Source organism: Alosa pseudoharengus, unplaced genomic scaffold (assembly GCF_046254945.1).
Source record: "Alosa pseudoharengus isolate Yale_2024_CS ecotype anadromous, Long Island Sound unplaced genomic scaffold, YU_APseudo_1.1 YU_APseudo_1.1_scf_20, whole genome shotgun sequence".
Lineage (NCBI taxonomy): Eukaryota > Metazoa > Chordata > Actinopteri > Clupeiformes > Clupeidae > Alosa > Alosa pseudoharengus.
The window spans coordinates 27,592,474-27,614,760 of NW_027468664.1; the positions used below are offsets into that span (position 1 = coordinate 27,592,474).

Here is a 22,287-nt window from a genome sequence, read left to right on the forward strand (position 1 = left end):
TTTGCGTTTCTTTAGATTTAGCTGTGTAACACACCTAGAGACTGATGGTGGCTGTGCGTCCTCTCCCTCCAGGTAAGGACGCGTGGACTAAAGAGTTTGTAAACGGCACACAAACGTATCTGATTAAGGGTCTAAAGGCGGGCACGTCGTATAGGGTGCGAGTGGTGGCCAAAGACCACTCGGACCAAACGCTGCACAGCACAGATGAGCTGGTCATTACGGTCCCAGGTGAGGTGGCATGCGCTCGTTCGCTGCAGCACCGTTGGTCGCTGATGTCCGTCATCCCATGTCGCTGTTATCCCCTCTGTATGAAAATGGTTACGTTGGGTCGGGTGGAAATAACTGGGGCAGTTTTATTCACAACGCATGGTCATGATAGTGAAGTTAGACTCATTGTGGACTCTGTTTGACGTTATGCATGACATTTTCCATGATTATTCTGTGTTTGTTTGTTGTTGTTTTTTTATATTTCTATTTTTTCTCTGTTGTTCCAAAGAGAACATTCATTTGCTTTGTATTGCATTTTACAATAATGCTGAGTTATTAAATGTTATTAGAGATACAGTGTAAAGGGTCTTCAGCTGGGACATGTGATTAATTTGAAGATATGTGAAGTCATGTTTATGTTTTAGCAGAATCATTGTGGCTTGTGTTTACCTAATATGTCTCACAAGTATTGTTTCAGTTACTGTATTTAACTTTGTATGTATGCATGTCTGTTTGTGTGTATGTTCATTCAAATCATTCAAAACTATGTTTTTATGTTAAAGCATTAATTGCACGCAAACGTACATTATTTACCACATTTTTCATTGAATTCAGCAGAAGCAATTATTTGTTATTTACACCTTTGTGTATTTATGTGTATGACTGTGTGTGTGTGTGTGTGTGTGTGTGTGGGTGTGCGTATGTTTGTGTGTGTGTGTGTGTGTGTGTGTGTGTGTGTGTGTGTGTGTGTGTGTGTGTGTGCGTACGTTTGTGTGTGTGTGTGTGTGTGTGTGTGCATGCATTTGTGTGTGTGTGTGTGTGTGTGTGTGTGTGTTTGTGTGTGTGTGTGTGTGTGTGTGCAGCGATGCCAAGCCAGCAGGTTGACATAGCCACACAAGGCTGGTTCATCGGGCTCATGTGTGCCGTTGCCCTCCTCATCCTCGTCCTCCTCATCGTCTGCTTCATCAAGAGGAATAAAGGAGGAAAATATCCCGGTTAGTCTAACACACACACACACACACACACACAAACGTGCGCACACACACACACAAACGTGCGCACACACAAGAGCACACATGTCCATGCATACTGGCATGCACACACTTGTACTAACATAATACACTTGTAATCTAAATTCTGCTGACCATACATCAATTCTTACCACAGTGTATAAAGACGATCCAAGCCATGTGTGTGTCTTCCCTCTTCCTCCCACAGTGAAAGAGAAAGAGGACCAGCACCAGGACCCAGAAATACAGCCCATGAAGGAGGATGATGGCACCTTTGGAGAATACAGGTGAGCTTCACACAGGTGTACTCACAGGTGAGCTTCACACAGGTGTAGTGAGTCATAGGTGAGCTTCACACAAGTGTACTCACAGGTGAGCTTTGTACAGGTATAAACACTTTTACTCAAACTGAGTAAAGCGTGTGCAGAGTCTCCAGGTGTCCATGAAGAAGGAGAAACAAAACACAGGAGTGCTTATAGTCTCACAGTTCTCTGTGGTGGCCAACAATTCAGTGTGTGCCACTGGTTCATTAAAAACAGGTGACATTAACAATATATTCCAAATGAATAAGTGAATATAGAATATTTAATTGGCATTTCAAATGTATAAAAAGAACAAATAGTAGTAGTAGTAGTAGTATCAAATTGTCTTTTATTTGAATGTATTTAAAACTAATAAAAACAGCTCATAAACAACATACATCTAACCATAGCTAAGAAAAGATATACACATACAAATAAAAATGTAAACATACAAGGACACAATGTTATGCATGTCCTGCATACAGGAGAAAAAGAAGAAAAAGTTGTGTTCTGCATCTTCCCTGATACAGGAAAAGGAAAGGAGACAATTCCACTCACACAGTCCCATTCCAGACACGAAAGGCAAGCAGGAACCATCATGTTTGAGCTTTAGCTTCAGGCTAACCGCTAGACGAGCACAGAGCCGTGTCTTGGCCCAGGTCTGGCCTGAGATAAAGGGGGCTGGATATGGGCCACATGTAAGCCAATACCGGTTGCTGTCTTGTAATTGACTAAACGACTTAATTAAAATGTGCTAAACTACTCTAAATCAGCATTAATACGGCTATGTTAAGAGCTTTACAGCAAACACATAATTTAATTTGTTGAAATTGCTGAGTTTTCCCTTATCAGCTTATTTCACTGCTCAGTGTTATGAATATTCTCACCAATTCTCATTAACTCAATGTGCTGCCTTTTCTTGATTAGAAGCAATCCAATTTCATGCTTTTTAGCTGCACGCTAATGGTGTTAAAATGCATTTAGAAACTCTAGGAAAATAAATCAATGTTGGACATACCAGTGAAAGTTAAGGAATTTCAAAGTCATTATCCTATTAAAAGTTTAAACAATTTCAAAGAAAAAGCTTTCATGCCTAATGCAGCAAGTGAGGGTGTTGAAACACTGTAGTTTTGATGGTGGTGGAGTATTTTGTGTTGCCTGAAGAAAATGCAGTAACATCAGTGGTAACTCTTACTCTCGCTTAATCTAGAACTGTTCCATTCCGTTCTGGATTTGCATAATAATGGGTACAGATTGGATCCAGACTCCGGTTCTAACTGGGTTCTAGAAAAAAAAAATTCTCACTGCACACATGATGTTGATCATCCAGGGAATTACTGAAGGCCATATTATGCATTAGTTGCAAGTTGATTATTTCTATCTCACAATGGAATGTGATACTAACTAAGCCTGATATAAACTCACCTACATTCACCACTGTGCTAGTCCATGCTTCGCACAGCAACATACTAAAGTGAATTTCCTGAATGGGATTGGCAACTGTCGATGGTGACTCCCATTAGGTTCCCATTTTAAATGATCTCACTCAGTTGCAGAAACTATTCCACACATGAGCAGTTTACCGCCTCGTGCACAGTACTACCATGTCTGATTGGTTGCACAGCTCCATTTTTCAGTAAGACCATTTTTGATTGGATGCAGAGCTCCAGTGTGCAGTAAGATCATGTTTGATTGGTTGCACAGCTCCAGTGTGCAGTAAGACTGTTGTTGATTGGTTGCACTGCTCTAGTGTGCAGTAAGACCGTGCTTGATTGGTTGCACAGCTCCAGTGTGCAGTAAGACTGTTGTTGATTGGTTGCACTGCTCTAGTGTGCAGTAAGACCATTGTTGATTGGTTTGCCCCCACCCCCTGTGCTTCTGTATTGGGGGAATTTAGGTCTCTGGAAAGGTAAGAAGGGAATGTCTGCCTCAGCATGCGAGACACATCCTTTTGAGGCTTGGCTAACAATAGAGACGACTACAGGCTGCATTTGATTAATTTCATATACATGGCGTGATGGCCATAGCGTCTGGAAGGTAGAGGACTCTGGTGTGGGTCTGGCTCTGGTCTGGATGGAAGTCGCACCGAATCATGACCAAAATCCACACCAGAGTCCTCTATTATCTAGGCAGAGAATTGGACTACCCAGCACTTGGTGATGAAAGCATGTTTGAGCTTTATCTCTACGCTAACAGCTAGACGAGCACAGAGCCGTGCCTTGGCCCAGGTCTGGCCTGAGATAAAGGGGGCTGGATATGGGCCACATGTGGGCCAACACCGGTTGCTGTCTTGTAATTGACTAAACAACTTAATTAAAATGTGCTAAACTACTCTAAATCAGCATTAAAACGGCTATGATGTCGCTCAGTTGCAAACATGAGCAGTTTACCGCCTTGTGCACAATACTACCATGTCTGATTGGTTGCACAGCTCCATATTTTGTAGTAAGACCGTGCTTGATTGGTTGCAGAGCTCTAGCGTGCAGTAACACCGTGCTTGATTGGTTGCACAGCTCCAGTGTGCAGTAAGACTGTTATTGATTGGTTGCAGAGCTCTAGTGTGCAGTAAGACCGTGCTTGATTGGTTGCAGAGCTCCAGTGTGCTGTAAGACCGTTGTTGATTGGTTGCACTGCTCTAGTGTGCGGTAAGACCATTGTTGATTGGTTTGCCCCCACCCCCTGTGCTTCTGTATTGGGGGAATTTAGGTCTCTGGAAAGGTAAGAAGGGAATGTCTGCCTCAGCATGCGAGACACATCCTTTTGAGGCTTGGCTAACAATAGAGACGACTACAGGCTGCATTTGATTAATTTCATATACATGGCGTGATGGCCATAGCGTCTGGAAGGTAGAGGACTCTGGTGTGGGTCTGGCTCTGGTCTGGATGGAAGTCGCATCGAATCATGACCAAAATCCACACCAGAGTCCTCTATTATCTAGGCAGAGAATTGGACTACCCAGCACTTGGCAATGAAAGCATGTTTGAGCTTTATCTCTACGCTAACCGCTACACGAGCACAGAGCCGTGCCTTGGCCCAGGTCTGGCCTGAGATAAAGGGGGCTGGATATGGGCCACATGTGGGCCAACACCGGTTGCTGTCTTGTAATTGACTAAACGACTTAATTAAAATGTGATAAACTACTCTAAATCAGCATTAAATGGCTATGATGTCGCTCAGTTGCAAACATGAGCAGTTTACTGCCTCGTGCGCAGTACTACCATGTCTGATTGGTTGCACAGCTCCATTTTTGCAGTAAGACCGTGCTTGTTGATTGGTTGCACAGCTCCAGTGTGCAGTAAGACTGTTGTTGATTGGTTGCACTGCTCTAGTGTGCAGTAAGACCATTGTTGATTGGTTTGCCCCCACCCCCTGTGCTTCTGTATTGGGGGAATTTAGGTCTCTGGAAAGGTAAGAAGGAAATGGTCTGCCTCAGCATGTGAGACTCATCCTTTTGAGGCTTGTCTAACAATAGGCACTGAAAGCATTTCTCCTGACCTGCACCTCCCCCACCCCCCCCCCCACACACACACACACACACACACACAGTTTTTCTTTTTCTTATATTTCTCTTTCTTATCCCGTCTGAGTTATGTTTCATTTTTGCATACGGTTTGGCTTTGCATTGTGTTTTTTGCTCCTCCCACTGAGTTGAAACACTGTAAGTATGAGGGCCAGTCTCATTGAAATGAAATAAACCTGCTTAAACAAACCTTGCATTCTAACAGCACTTTATCTTTTTCATGATAAGTTTCTATACTGCAGTACGTTACTTTGCTCACAGCCTTGACCCTGTGACCCTGACTCCAGTAATCCCAGGCATATCGTATGCATTTTGACCTCTCTAACCCACTAGCCACTGTAAGCATGCTATGGCGGCAGAACGCATATGAGAGTGTATGATCTTGACCTTGACCTTGAGTATGACCTTGACCTTGAGTATGATCTTGACCTTGAGTAAAGGTTTTAAACAGAGGCACGCTGTTTGGGGAAGCTCAACAAAGCTGGATGGTATGATTCAACACTAATGTGTTCCATGTATAACATTCCCCCCTCTTTATTTTCTTTACTTTCTCTATATTTCTCTTTCTTTCTTTCTTTTTTATCTCTTACATTGTTGCAACCATCTCTTATTTCTGTACTGCATTCTGTTCTCTTGATTATTCTTTATTTATTTTCCTTTCTTTCTTTGATTCTCACATTCTCTCTCTCCCTCTCTTATCCTTCGATCCTCCTTCCTTAAATTTTTTCTCTTTTCTGTTTTCTTTTTCACTCCCTCCATCTCCCTCCCTCTCCCTCTCTCTATTTCTCTTTCTGTCTCAGTGACACGGAGGACCACAAGCCTCTGAAAGGTAGCCGTACGCCGTCCAACGGCACGGTGAAGAAGGACGACAGCGACGACAGCCTGGTGGACTACGGCGAGGGCGGCGACGGTCAGTTCAACGAGGACGGCTCCTTCATCGGCCAGTACAGCGGCAAGAAGGAGAAGGACACGGCAGAGGGCAACGAGAGCTCCGAAGCGCCCTCGCCCGTCAACGCCATGAACTCGTTCGTGTGAGAGCGCCAGGAAAAAAACAAACAAACAAACAAAAACAAAAACAACAGGGAGACAAACGATCGGACTCTCTCTGGACTTCACACGAATTCACCACACACACACTCACACACACACACACACACACACACACACACTCACACACACACACACACACACACACACACACACACACAGATATACACACACACACACAGATATACATATATGTGCTCATTTAACATGGGAGAGGAGAAAGGAGAAAAAATTCTTCTCTCTTACGCACACACACACACATACACACACACACATACTGTACACACACACGCACACACACACACACACACACACACACACACACATACATTGACATCCTTCATTGTTGCCAGGCTGTCCCATCGCCCTTGTACATCATGAACTCTTGTGTGACCTGACGCATGTAGAGAGAGACATGGCACCTCGTCTTCATCACACACACACACACACACACACACACACACACACACACACACACACACACACACACACACACACACAAATTCACACACACACAAACATCTCAAACACTGAGACACTTCACCACCAGGCTGTCTCATCACACTGTGAACTCCTCCCCCCGCCCCCCTCAGCACACACACATACACACACACACACACACACACACACACACACACACACACACTCACATGCTCACTTTGCCAAATGCAAACCAGTGAACCGACCCCAGGCCAGCCACAGTGACTGCGAGGAGGGAATGAGAAAGGCAGGAGAGCAATTGGGATGAAGAAGCGGAGGGAATCTAATGTCTCAGACTGGCTACCTTCCTCCCAGTCTGCGCAAAACTAATTGGGACAGGAGCTTCTTCTATTACATTGTTTTGATTTTATTTACAAATATACAAATATATAGATGAGAATTATATATATGAGATCGTAATATATATATAAATATATATTATATATATGAGCAATATTTTCTTCGCCACATGAACTATTGGTAGTTGAATAGCATCACGCTAACACATTTTAGCATCCTTTAGCTTTTGCGGCATATTTCCCCATAGAGTTAAGCATTCCGAGGTAGCGATGTACATGATGACCATGTTGAGAGCTTCCTGTGGGTTTCACACTTGACTGTTTCACGCCACACATTTGCAAACACAGGTAATGCTGTCCTGCGTTTCATCCTCGTCAACAACAACAAACAAAAACAACGGCAGTAATGAAAATAACCTACTGATACGAAAACAGTATTATAATCTGTATTAATCAAAGGATAAAGACAAGTGACACCGATGTCTTTGTGGACATTGTTGTAAAAATGTGTGACTCGATGTAAAAGCTATTATGAATATTAACATTATTATGTCTTATTTTGCAAGACAAATGAGCTGTCTGTATATATCTATACTGTAATTTTCAGAAAACAAATCTATCCGTAGGACATCAGGGACAGGAGCTGGGAAGCAGCGCTCTCTGGGCCGGCGCAGGCCCTGAACTGGCCCGTGTCAGAGCCGGATGTGCTTTAGTCAGCTGCTACACCGTGAGATCGCTCAGCGCTTTTGTCCCTGAAGACTGTGCTAGATACAACACACACAAACAAACAAACTATCACACACACACACACAGTCACTATTATACAGAAGGGCACACACACACAGACACACACACACACTACTAGCGATTCAGCAAACTCAAAATGACACCCATGCATTTTTCTCACAAATGTAGCCTTGATGGATTTTCTAAATCTATTTTCAGATAGGTACACTTTTTCGTTGTTGTGTTTTGTTTTGTTTTGTTGTGTTTTCTCTTTTTTTCAGCTTGCTGTTTCTTTGTAAAGGTTTATTTATTTTGGTCTCAGATGTGGACTTCGTGTTGCATTCCTCAAGCAGAGGAAACCCAGGCAGGAAGAAACCAGTTATGGCCCAGACGCAGGCCAGATCTGGGGTGGATATGTGTGTCACGCCCAGGTGCACTCTGGGAAGAGAGGAAGTGGGGATTTGAGATTGTCTTGGAGAGCAGCAGTTGTTATGGTTTCCTCTCGTCAATTGTGGTTCATGAGAGCCCTCTCTCAACACAAGGCACACAGTAATCCATACCCCACCCTTTCAGTCGCAAACACACACCCTCTCTCTCTCTCACAATCACACAAACACACACACACACAAACACACACGTAACTTTACCCAGCCTTTGCCCAGCCTGTGCTCTATAGAAAGAGAGAGAGAGAAAATAAAGAAATGAACATGCATACACACCACAGACGTGTTTAGAAGCAGTCTCTTACTGTAGAGGCCTTTCCTGGCCTCACTGCATGGTAACTAGTGCCTTTGTAGAGAACAGCGTTCTACGTTCAATCATTTAGACACCCCCTTCTCCCATGTCTCACCTCCCCTTGTGCTCATGCACTCGATTGCACACACACACACACACACACACACACACACACACACACACACGTACCAAGCAGCAAGGAGAGATTCACCAATGTCAAAAAGTTAAAGAGATTCACCACCACATTCATGTACCATTCAGAGATTCTTCTTCGTCACCCACCCAGCCTGCAGGCAGAAGTGAGCATGCTCTCATCTCAAACCCTCATTGGCCGCATTATGCAGAAGGGGAGGGGCTGCTTCTTTTCTACCAAGCAGCTGCAACTACTGCCATTCTGACAGGTTAACTGCCATTGGACCCAGCCACCAGAGGTGGCGCTATAATACAGGCTACGGGTGACTGCAGGTGTGGGGAGGGGGGGTGGGGGGGATCTGAGTTGGTGTCATAATAAACAACGAAAAGAAGGAAAATAAAGTAAAAGAGTACATAGGTCTGGGAGGGGGTCGTATAAAAATGTGGAATGTCGAATAACGAAAATAGCAGTTACCTATAGGTTAGGTTAGACAAACTCAGTGTGAACAATAATGTGTAGGTTGTTTTATTTCTTCACGTATAGCCATGCTTTTGTTTTGTTCTTGGGCCATGGTAATGCATGTTTATGAGTATTGCAAGCTTTGGAGTGTAGCGTCGTGAAGAGAAGCACTCTGTTCTCACCTAGATACCAATCCAACACAGACATGATCGATTGGAGTGTGTGTGTGTGTCTCAGCTGTATCAGTGTGTGTCTGTGTTCACTGTATGTTGGTGCAAGAATGAAGAATGTGACACGTGTGTGTGTGTATGCAAGTGTGTGTAGGTTTTTTCAAGACGACTGTATGTGTATGTATGTTGTCTTAGTGGGGTTCTACTCTGTTTGGCGAAGCCCCAGATTTTTTTATTTTTATTTAGCTTGTCATGACTTGCATCAAGTTTTTCTGTTTTGGTTTTCCCTCTTTTAGTTTGGAGTTGTCTGGCTTTATACGTACCTATAGATATTTTGTTGCTTTGTAAATATAACCTGATTAATTTAAGACGAGATGCCATACCAGTAAAAAAACAGAGAAAGAAAAACAGCCAACTTGAAAAAGCTTAATCTGCTACTAAACATGGGGAATGCAAAAAGGAAAAAAAAAAGTGAAAACTTTAAATGCAAATTTCAAGTGTTTTTCTTCTTTACACCACTGTGTGTCTACGCCACTGTGTGATAATTTGGAACTAGGGAGCAGATGACTCACCCGGTTTGGATCTGGCCCAGATGTGGCCCAGGTGTGGCACAACTGGCTGAGGTCCGAGTCAGCTCGAGTCAGAGGCTCTCTGCTTTACCATGCATCGTGTTGTTTGTGGAACCTGCTCCCACACTGGATTCACTTCCGACGTTGTTCATTTGCTGTGAAAAAAAGCATTGTTTTATGCTGTCATGGAGAGAAAACAAATACTTACACAACAATCAGCATTTATTTCCTCCTGCTCATGCTTCTGATGGGGTGCACGAGAGAAAATAAAAGTTATCAGTTAGATTCTCGTTAACCTGCTCTCTGTCTCAGATGGGTCATGTTCTTCTTTGTGTACCTAAAAATGGAGAACCCAGAAAACATGCAGATCCTATCAGACTATTTGGCAGCATAATGGCACTGCATACTCCTTTGAAAAATCCTGTTTTTTCCCCTTCTTTCTTTTCTTTTTTCTATTTTCTTTCTTTTTTGTGAATGGTGTCCAATGGTAGGATATAATATATGATATGATATGATATGATACAAACATTCTGGTGAAAATGTCAAAGCTACATAAAGCTTAGCATGAAAGGCTGTCAAATGGTTTACTCTATGATATTATTGCAAAATATTTTGTATTTTAAATGATAAAAAAATAAATGTTGGTTTCAGGATTTCACAACCAAACTTATCGTGCTCCTTTGTGCATTAATTCCAGCAGTCACATCACAGCTTTTTGCATTTTCTGATTTGTAAAAAAAAGGAAATTATTTGTGCTGTGTATCTTGCTCATGGTGTTACATTACAAATACATTTTGCCAAGTTATTATTTTGCTTTATTTATAGACTGCATTTCTATAGCTTTTTTCCACTCTAAGCACTCAAAGCACTTAAAGAATCACTATGCAGGTCTGGTTATTCCTTCACTGTTTCTGGGTTTTCGCTGGATTTGCAGCTTCGGTAGCAAGTGACTGCTACGCTAAACCCCCACTAGCTAGCGAGCCCTATGTTCACTCAAAACTACAATCTGACTACATTTTCGAGGTGCGATTGGATACTTCTGCTGAGTCACATCCGGAGTTTCCCGGACCGGGTCCAGAAAGTTGCATATTTGTTTTTTCCGCGGAGAAGCGATAGGGGGAGACGAAGCACCCACCAAACAACCCAGAAAGTGTTTTTTGCTAAAATTGTTGCATAGTGCTTCTTTTACAATTTCATGCCTCACATTCACCTATTCACACACACACACTGATGGCGGAGGCTGCCATGCAAGGTACCTACCTGCACTTTGGGAACACTTTGGGGTTCAGTGTCTTGCTCAAGAACATCTCGACAGAGTCAGGCTCAAACCGACAGCCTTCTGGTTGCTGGATGACTCCTCTGCATCCTGAGTCCTCGCCACCCATTTAGTGTTTAGATGGGCGCTTTGACCTTCATTTTAATCACAAACAAATTCTATCGATATATATTCGGGTCCTGACTACACCCCTGTGTTCCATCCTAGTTATCTGACTCTTTAGATCTAGTCAAGACCGTCCTTTACAAAAATGTTTCTGCAACACAAAATGCTACTGTGTGAAATATGCTAGCTGCTCTTATGTTAATATAAACACTGAGAGATCATCCACTCCCCAACTATACTAACTGTGTCTCTGATGCCAACAAAACAGCTTCATTCAACAACTACTGAAAGTCTGCCATCTGAAACACCCAACTTAACTCAATAGTCTCTCTCTCTCACACACACAGGAACACACACACACACACACTGCTTTCTCATGCCCAGGGCCAGGGGATTAAGTTCTTTTTACCCATAATTCTATGCTTCTGGGATCTGTTGCTGGTCCTCTTACCCTTTCCCCAGAGATTTATCTGATTTGACATTACTGGCTGGTCTGGACAGCATCATCACATGCTGCAGGAAGAGGCGCTGGCAGTGACAGACGTATCTAATTCCGCCACCTAGTGGAGTAAAAATGGTTGGCTTTTTATGTATTTATTTATTTCAACATCAATAACTCTCCCGTCCACCCGTGGATTTGGTTGAGATCTTTGTCTGTCTGTCGGTCTCCTTCTTCTGTCTGTGTTATTTGACAAACTCACCTGAGCTGAATTTCTCTCTCTCTCTCTCTCTGTCCTTCCGCATGTTGATGTGCTTTGTATCATGATGAGGCACCATGTAACTTTTACTAATATGATCTGGCATCAATTCAAAAGTGAATTCTAAATATTAGTTTTAATGGAAAATAAATCCCCATGAAGACTTTTATTTTAAACGCACAGTAGGCTACATTCATGAAAGTAGGCCTACCATCACCCCTTTCCTCTCTACCACATACATGTAAAAATGCTTCAAATGCACTCTAGGCTTTATTAGGCTAGGCCTACTCCGAAACATGTATACTAATGTTTAAACTCAAATTCAAAATAAGTGTTTTAGAGTATTTTCAATTACATCTTCGTGTATCTACAATTTCAAGTAGCCAGTTATAGGCTACACTCCGTTGTTGCAATTGTCTGATACAAAACAAGGATCTTGAAGCCTGTTTGTGACTTAACGGTATTTGCGTGACTCCAAACTGCATCCCTCAGCATGGGCGACTATGCCGGCTTAAATCCTAGTTGATGCTCTGGTGCTACCCGCGTACGGTGCAGAACACTGATGGCATCTCCTTCATCCAATAGTCTCTCGGTCTCCGCTCTCCTCCGCTGATGCCATTCATTCGCTCTCGTCCAATAGAAAGGTGCAGCCGGGCCGGTGGATCCGCGGGCTTGGTTGTGGAACTATGCGGTTCTGATCCAGGTGCTTTTTTGGTGGAAGTGTTGACAGGATTTTAATCGTAATTTTCAGGTAAGACTAACGCCTGCTCCATCCCACATACCGCGTTTCTTGTGCTATTTTGAAGAATATGACCGCTACTTTTTCAAAGTAGACTTGGGAGTTTTTCTTCCTTGCGCCACGCCATCTGACAGAAGAGCAACGGACCTGTCCCGGGGTACCGCAATGCAGAACAGTGAATTATTGGATAATCCAGTGTCGGTAACAGAGTTGCTCAGTCATGGCTGATGTCACATAGACAGGTTACTCTGGGTCATTTTGGAGAAGCGTGTGCACATTTTGGAACATACAGCAGGTTCCGCGCATTGCCAAAAACATTGTGATGCAGTTTGGGGTTGACATGTATTATTGAATTATGATTTTAAGAAACAGGACGAATTTGTAGTCTACTGGTTTGCGGCATTGTTAAAAACATAGGATGTAACACACGCACTATATTGTATTCAATGTCATTCGGCTGCGCAAGGACGGGCATGCTATATTCGCAGTGGGTGAGACAGGTTATTTTGGGGTGACTTCGTAGCCTTTCGCAATAAGAGATGGGAAGCTAGGCGATACACTGTACATGTATGACACTAAACATGGGAACATCACTGAACATCACTACTTTAGCCTATATAACTGTAAAACATTGTATTGGGAAAAGCCTCGTTTTAGTTTGCTGCGTAAATGTAACGTGAGTTAATGTACTGTTGCCTAGACAGGAAGACATTTTTGTGCTTATCATACATTTTCCACAACCCCAACCTTTAACACACACACACACACACACACACACACACACACACACACACACACACACAAACACACACACACACACACACACACACACACTAAGCTCTCTCTGTCTCTTTCTATTTCATTCAACACACACCACACACACACACACACATGCTGCCAGTCAGCTTAAAACAAAACACTGACCTAAATCTTCTGCCATGGTCAAAGGGGAAGGCACATCCCCCTGGCTGGAAGGAGATTACCGGCAACACTGCTGCTTCACACACACACACACACACACACACACACACACACACACACACACACACACACACACACACACACACTGTTTCATCCACGCCCAGATAAATTGATCATAGAGAATATGGGACAGAATGCCTACTGGCTGCATCTGGTCATCTTCAGGCAGGGACGGGCGACGAAAATGCACAACCAAGCAGCTTAGCGTCTTGTAGCCTACTGTGTGTTACCCACAAACTCTGGAACTGATCTCACCCACATGTGGGCCAGATCCCAGCCGTGCTCACGCCAGATCCGGGCCTGATCCACCCTAGTTGTCTTAGTTGACTTGGCTCCCAGCTGGGAATAGCTGCATTTAGTACTTCCTGCTCTCAGTCCTTGACTTTCCCAATGCCAGACAACCAAGAGGGAGGCCGTGGTGTGTGTGTACTCTGCTACATACAACTGCCCTGCTGCACTTCCTGGTTGTAGGTAGGTTAACAAAGTATACAATAACTGCATCATACTCAGTCAGATGAGTCAGTGAGTGTCCTGCAGCAGACCTACTTGTCATGGTGCATCTATTGGTTGCTTTGGCTTGAATGACAGTAAGGGCACTTGAATTTTTACTATCAGTTAAAACTGAATCAAATTAAGATGACGGAATTTGGGGCCTGGAGTCTGGACAATATCCTGTCCTAGCGTCTTGTTGATATTGAACAAGCAGAAAATCTCTTGCGCCTAATGTCTTTTAAAATTATTCATCAGAGACATGTTTGAGGGTGTAAGAAAAAAACAGAAAAGTTTTCAATATATGGTTTATGGTATAGTTTATGTTGTGTTAAAATGGCATTATGTGGGTGCTGTCTAACAATTGCAAACTAGGCAGGTGTGTGTGTGTGTGTGTGTGTGTGTGTGTGTGTGTGTGTGTGTGTGCCCGCTCATTAACAACATTATCAGTAGGATGATACTCTTGGGGCAGCTCTCTGACCTCAGCTAGCTGAGGTCTGTGGCTATGAGGAAGCTAAGCTAGCTGAGGTTTGTTGCTGTGGGGAAGCTGAGCTAGCTTAGCTCTGTTGCTATGGGGAAGCTGAGTTAGCTGAGGTCTGTTGTTGTGGGGAAGCTTAGCTAGCTTAGCTCTGTTGCAATGAGGGAGCTGCGATAGCTTAGCCCTGATGCATTGGGGAAGCTGAGATAGCTTAGCTCTGTTGTTATGGGGAAGCTGAGCTGATGAGCTGATGGATGCTGCTGCTAGAGGTGCTGTTGGATGTGAGAAGTGCACCGTCAGCCAATTGGAAGCACACACACACAGACACACACACACACTGTTGTATGACTAATGGGCTGGGCATAAGGCTGTTAGGAGGAGCTGTGTGGGGCAACACGCATGATCTTTCTCTCTCTCTCTTTCTCTCTCTCTATCCCTTGTTCACCCATCTCTAGTATATGACTATGGGTCAGTACATGGTCTCTTTCACTGGGTGTCTGTCTCTCTCTCTCTGTTCACCCCTCTTTCTCCATGTCTATATGTCTTATCAGCCAGGTAGTGCACTGGTGATGGGGTTATGATTATGGAGCTACATTTTACTTACTCCGCCGACAGACTATCTACAGATGCTCAGATTATCAACAGTTTATCTGATGACTATTAGCTACGTTATGGTTAAGTTATGGCTAGCTAAGTTATGGTTAAGGTTAGGGGTTGGATTTGGTGATGTTTAGTAGTTGTTCAACAACAAGTTTAGATACTGAACCTGAATGTTAACTAACAGATGATCTGTTAAATCTCTGTGGATGGATTATCCAAGTGAAGTATTACCCTACACTTGTCTATCAATAACTGATGATAAACTCTATCTTTTATTCTCTCTCTCCATCTCATCCCCTCCTCATTTTTCTTTCTCTCTCTCTCCATCTCATCCCCTCCTCTCTCGTTTTTGTGCTATTTCAAGAAAAAGTCCTTGAATATGGCTCTAGAGGCATTTCTTAGTAAAAGTTGGGAACAGGACTTTTTATCATAATTAACATGTGCTGAATCCAAGTAGCCCTGTTCCCAATCAGAATTTTGAGTTTTTGACCATCTAATTAGTATAAAAACTAGATGTACCGCAGAGCGGTACAAAATATGACCGCCGCCCAGTCCAGCACATTTTTTCCACAAAAATAAATCACGCTGAAAGGCCTATATGATTCTAACTGTCTCACTAAATTGCATTATCCACATTCAATTCTCACTGGTATCTGCTAGACAACAAGTACCAAAACATGATTAGTTTATAGATTTCACATGTAAAATTCATTTTATACAACCCCACCCCCATCTTGCCTGTTCATAATTCTGAGAAATTCTTGAATTGTGTGCATGTGTGCGTGCACACGTTTATGTTTATGTGTGTGGGTGTGTGTGTGTGTGTGTGTGTGTGTGTGTGCGTGCTTGTGTGTTTGTCTGCGTATGTGTGTTTGTGCATGTGCATGCATGCGTACATATGTCTACTGTGTGAGTATGTGTCATACGTATGATTACTGTGAATGTATGTGTGTGCGTGTGTATCTGTTTATGCACATGTGTGCACATGGAATGGGTTAACATGACCCCTGGAGGCAAACATACAGAAAAAATTGGTCATCCTAGGCCCTACGGTTCTCAAGATATTCACAGAAAACTGTGTCTGCCCTACCCTCCTTTCGGGGGTCCAGTCCAGCGCGGGGGCTACAGATCAAAACGAAAAATGATGGTTCCATGCTATCCATGTGGGGTTACATGCCCATCAAGTTTCGTGTACCCCGGTCTTTCAGTGGCCCAGGAATCCTTGTTGGTGTACGGTCACTAAACGTACACATAAATAATTTTATTGTAAGGCCCCCCATGAACGAAAGTTCACAAAACTTGGCATGCATTCGGAAGGTGTCAAAATGATCCTACACTTTTAATTTCGTGCAGTTTTGACCATGTCAGCCAGAGATATTGTGATGAAAACACCTAATTTTTGGCTTTTTAATTTTTAACTAGGTGGCGCTATACATGAAATTAGTGGTAATGGGATGGGTTGACATGCCCCCTTAAGACCAACATACAAAAAAAAGGTGGACCTCCTAGGCCCTACGGTTCTCGAGATATTCACAGAAAACTGTCTCCGGCCACCTACAGGCCAGTTGGTGTATAGTAACATAAATTAATTTATTGTGTGGCCCCCCATGAATGGAATTCCACGAAACTTGGCGTGCATTCAGAGGGTGTCATAATGATCCTACACTTCCAATTTCGTGCAGTTTTGACTATGTTAGGTCACAGATACCTGCGATTACAACACCTCATTTTTACTTTTTTGTGTTTAACTAGGTGGCGCTATACATGAAATGAGTGGTTATGGAATGGGTTGACATGGCCCCTTGAGATCAACATACAAAAAAAAAATAGTCCTCCTAAACCTTACGGTTCTCGAGATATTCACAGAAAACTGTGTCTGCCCTACCCTCCTTTCGGGGGGTGCAGTCCAGCGGGGGGGCTACAGATCAAAACGAAAAACGATGGTTCCATGCTATACATATGGGGTTACATGCCCACCAAGTTTCGTCTACCCCGGTCTTTCAGTGTCCCGGGACTCATTGACGGAAATTTGGACATGCGAAAAAGAAAAAAAAAAAAAAAAAATCTGACTAAACCTATATGACCGCCGCTTCGCTGCGCGGCGGTCATAATAATGGCTGCCAAAATGACAGTCTGTGCACTTTCTTTGGGTGGGCATCATTACAATATATCATGTAAATAAATTAATATTGTTCACATGTGTTCACAAGTTAAGGCTATGAAAAAAATAAAAATGCAAACAAATGTAATATTATGCTAATTAGTCTAATTATCACTAGCCTCGTGACCCTCTTATGTTTTGCTAGGCTCTCCTTTGCCAAAGAGTCTGGCCTGGCTTCATTAGCAAACTTCTTCCTGGTAGGTGGATACTTGTTGAATCATTGGAGTCCCTTTGAACCAATCACGAGCAACCGTTAATCAACAAGCTAGCATCATATAATTGATTCCAAATGGGAAAGATGGCCACTGTTTTTATTGTGATATAGCATTTATTGATTAAAGGAAACAAACTAAATAGTCAAGTTAGTCATTCTGTCTTACAATACAATATTTCTGGTGAACACTGTACCTGTTATTATGACCGCCGCGCAGCGAAGCGGCGGTCATATAGGTTTAGTCAGATTTTTTTTTTTTTTTCTTTTTCGCATGCCCAAATTTCTGTCAATGATTCCCGGGACACTGAAAGACCGGGGTACACGAAACTTGGTGGGCATGTAACCCCACATGGATAGCATGGAACCATCGTTTTTCGTTTTGATCTGTAGCCCCCCCGCTGGACTGGACCCCCCGAAAGGAGGGTAGGGCAGACACAGTTTTCTGTGAATATCTCGAAAACCGTAGGGTTTAGGAGGACCTTTTTTTTTTGTATGTTGATCTCAAGGGGCCATGTCAACCCATTCCATAACCACTCATTTCATGTATAGCGCCACCTAGTTAAACACAAAAAAGTAAAAATGAGGTGTTGTAATTGAAGGTATCTGTGACCTAACAAAGTCAAAACTGTACAAAATTGGAAGTGTAGGATCATTTTGACACCCTCTGTATGCACGCCAAGTTTCGTGGAATTCCGTTCATGGGGGGCCACACAATAAATTAATTTATGTTACTATAAACCAACTGGCCTGTAGGTGGCCAGAGACAGTTTTCTGTGAATATCTCGATAACCGTAGGGCCTAGGAGGTCCACCTTTTTTATGTATGTTGGTCTTAAGGGGGCATGTCAACCCATCCCATTACCACTTATTTCATGTATAGCGCCACCTAGTTAAAAATGAAAAAGCAAAAAATTAGGTCTTTTCATCACAATATCTCTGGCTGACAAGGTCAAAACTGCACAAAATTAAAAGTGTAGGATCATTATGACACCCTCCGAATGCATGCCAAGTTTTGTGTACTTTCGTTCATGGGGGGCCTTAGAATAAAATAATTTATGTGTACATTTAGTGACGTACACCAACAAGGTTTCCCGGGACACTGAAAGACCGGGGTACACAAAACTTGGTGGACATGTACCCCCACATGGATAGCATGGAACTGTAATTTTTCGTTTTGATCTGTAGCCCCCCCGCTGGACTGGACCCCCCGAAAGAAGGGTAGGGCAGACACAGTTCTCTGTGAATATCTTGAGAACTGTAGGGCCTAGGATGACCATTTTTTTCCGTATGTTTGCCTCCAGGGGTCATGTTAACCCATTTCATGTGCACACATGTGCACAAACAGATACACACACACACACACACACACATACATTCACAGTAATCATACGTATGACACATACTCACACAGTAGACATATGTACGCTTGCATGCACAGGCACATACGCAGGCACACACACAAGCACGCACACACACACACACACACACACACGCATAACATAAACATGTACATGCACACATGCACACAATTCAAGAATTTCTCAGAATTATGAACAGGCAAGATGGAGGTGGGGTTGTATAAAATTAATTTTACATGTGAAATCTATGAACTAATCATGTTTTGGTACTTGTTGTCTAGCAGATATCAATGAGAATTGAGTGTGGATAATGCAATTTAGTGAGACGGTTAGAATCATATAGGCCTTTCAGCGTGATTTATTTTTGTGGAAAAAATGTGCTGGACTGGGCGGCGGTCATATTTTGTACCGCTCTGCGGTACATCTAGTTTTGTGTATTTGAGTATGTCCATGTAAGAACATTAACATCATGCTGGTGGCAGCAAAAGGGCTATATCTTATACCATCATCCTATTGCATTATGTAGTTTGTAGAGTGTTTATTACTTTTCAACATGTAAACAAGTTTAAGGACTGAAATTTCACCAAACTAAATGTTCTTTTGGTTTATTTATGCAGAAAATATTCTCAGAAACATTGTAAATATTAAGAATTGAGCCGACTTAACAAACAAACATTAGCTTTGAACAGATAAAGGAAATAAACACAGTAAACTAAAATTACCTTGTTAAGTTGCACATAACATTAGCTGAATAATAACTAAAACATGAACTGAATGGCATATAAAAGTGAATGTCATTTAAACAGTGGTACGACAAGATTCTCCAATATGATCACAACAACAAAGAGCTCTGCTAGGCCCTGGACAGCATGCAGACACCCTTACCACTCTCTTCACTCCAAGCCTAATACTGACTCTTCTCACCCCAGGGCTGCCTTGTAGAGCTCTGCTAGGCCCTGGGCAACATGCATACGCACCCTCTCCACTGTCCACACCATAAGCATGCATGACTCCAACATAGGCCCAGGCTGTCTTCTGACCCCAGGGCTGCCCTGTAGAGCTCTGCTAGGCCCTGGGCAGCATGCAGACACCCACCCTCACCACTGTCCCCACCCTAACCCTCATATTGACTCCAGCATAGACCCAGCTTCCCGTCTAACCCTACAGTAGTTCTGCCCTGCAGAGCTGCCCTGGGCCCCAGGCTTCCTGCAAACACCCGCCCACACTAACCCTAACCCTAACCCCAGCCCTAACCCCAACCCTAGACCTAACCCCAACCCCAGCCCTAACCCCAACCCTAGACCTAACCCTAACCCTAGGGCTTGGAGGGAGCCACATCCCTCTACCTAACCGTAGGGCTGACATGGAGAGCTGGCCCAGTCACAGGCACCAGCCTCACTGCTGCCTGTGGTGTCTAATTCTGATTAACTAATTCAAACTCAGAAGGATTTTGACAAAGTGAAAGAATACTGAAGAAGTGTAGCTTTAATGCATTCCAGAGCATGGGTTCCCTGTCTTCAAATGGCGTAATTTGTTTTTCTCACTCAGAATAGACAGAATATCCTCTATATCCTTCTCCATACTTGTTGCCTAGTTCTTCTATCTATTTGCTTCTTTTTGACCTCTAACCTAGCTGACCATACATTCCTTATGGCTTGCTCATCTCTCTTGGCACCAAGCCTTATTTGTGGGGCTAATATTGGTCCTCTGCCATCCCCAGGAACTGTCAGCAGCCTGCCCCAGTCACAGGCAAGATGGACTGAAAGGATCTGGTCTGGTCTTCTGAGGCTGCCAATATTCGATCAGTCATGTTCATTGTCGAGACCATGGAAAGTCTAACCTTTGAGTTCACTTCTTGGCAGAACACGCAGGCATTCCAGTTCATGGTCACAACAGAACTCCTTGTCTTCACGATCCTCAACACAGAGAAGCAATTGACAGAGTGCTTGTTGTCCAGAACACAGAACAGCACTTGGTCTGACACTGCTTGTGCTACATGTATGTTAGGCGACCATTACACTTCTATTTTTAGTTCTTTCCAGATAATTTGGGTATTTAGCACTTTGAGTCCCTTTTCTGGTTTGTTTTGGATGAACTAGAGTGGTGGACACCGAAATTTTGACGATGGGTCCTGTCTCGACTTTCTGACTCGTTTTGAATCGCCTTTGACTGTTTCAGAGTGGCTGGCTATGGGCATGCACAAACATGTCCTTAAAACAACCCTTAACGTTCGTTTTCAAAACTGTGCAACTCACCAAGTGGTTAGTGGTGTCCGTGAGTAACAGGAGTAACGTGAGTAACAGGAGTGTCACAAACAAAGTCACAATCGAGCTGCCTGTGGGTTTGGCAAGCTTTACTTTACATGTTATAACATCCACAAACACAAGTCATACCTTAATTCTATCACTTGAAATACAAACATATTCCCTACAACTAGGATGAGATAATTGGCTATGTTATACCAGAGAGGGTTAAAGCGGAGCAATCAAGCATCTTTGGTTATACTGAAGAACGCTTTTACATTGATGTATCTCAAAAATAGCACTTGTCTATCTCTCCATCTCATCCCCTCCTCTCTCATCTTTATCTCTCTCTTTCTCTCCATCCGTTTATCTCGGTCTCAGTAGCTGTATTTGCTTCTCCATCTCTGTCTCTTTCTCTTTAATATCTAATGTAGAGTGGACGGAAGGGAGGGGTGATATGGGTGATGGCTGCCCACATGCACGGACACACACACACACACACACACACACACACATCTATCATTTCTTATGATCTCTTCTCCCTTTTGTGTCTGTAATGGACTGAAAAGAAATACAGATAGACAGGCACACTCAAACACACACACACACACACACACACACACACACACACACACACACGCACACACACACACACACACACGCACACACACACAGTGAAAGTAATGCAGTTGGAAATGTGAGGGCAGTAGGATGCTGTTGTATTGCCTACAGTAGGTAGGTGTTTCAATATCATCAGGGCTGTAGGCAGATATGAGACACTACTTCTCATAAAAGATCATGAAGAATGAAGACTGCACAGCCTCTCTCTCTGCATCTCTGGAGATAGCATGCATCCCTGTGTATATGTGGTGTGTGTGTGTGTGCGCGCGTGTGTGTATGTGTGTGTGTGTCCTCTACCATGTGCTTCTGCAGCATGTGCAACCACGTGTGAGGAGACAAGAGGATGCTGGTGCCGCAGTGCTCAGTATCTGTGTGTGTGTGTGTGTGTGTGTGTGTGTGTGTATTGTACAAGTGTATGCTGAGCACAAATACGCCCAATCGCCCAATGCACACACATGCAAGGCACACACACACACACAAACACACGCAAGGCACACACACACACACACACACACACACACACACATACGCACACACACACACACGTCTCTCCTGCATGACCATATATGGCACGAGGTGCTGAGTCAGAGTGCTGAATGATTTATGTGACAGGGCTCTGGAAGCACACTCCATGTTGCCCAGTGCCAGCTACATACTGTGTGCACAGA

The 22,287-nt window shown here is 43.4% G+C and overlaps 2 protein-coding genes across 4 annotated transcripts in view; both read left to right on the forward strand.

Annotated features, from left to right (window-relative positions):
- The window catches only part of nrcama (neuronal cell adhesion molecule a), a 90,314-nt gene extending 84,155 nt beyond the window's left edge, over positions 1-6,159 (forward strand). For all 3 annotated transcript variants that reach the window (XM_076296995.1, XM_076296992.1, XM_076296994.1), the window contains 3 exons: positions 1,071-1,202; positions 1,426-1,504; positions 5,840-6,159. In XM_076296995.1, coding sequence (XP_076153110.1) covers positions 1,071-1,202; positions 1,426-1,504; positions 5,840-6,074 — 446 coding nt within the window. In that variant the 3' untranslated portion in view covers positions 6,075-6,159. The remainder of the gene's footprint in view (positions 1-1,070; positions 1,203-1,425; positions 1,505-5,839) is intronic.
- A 6,264-nt stretch (positions 6,160-12,423) lies between these two features.
- Positions 12,424-22,287, forward strand: part of cntn1b (contactin 1b) — a 28,871-nt gene continuing 19,007 nt past the window's right edge. Inside the window, exon 1 of the mRNA XM_076297420.1 lies at positions 12,424-12,487. The gene's annotated coding sequence lies outside the window, so the exon portion shown is untranslated. The remainder of the gene's footprint in view (positions 12,488-22,287) is intronic.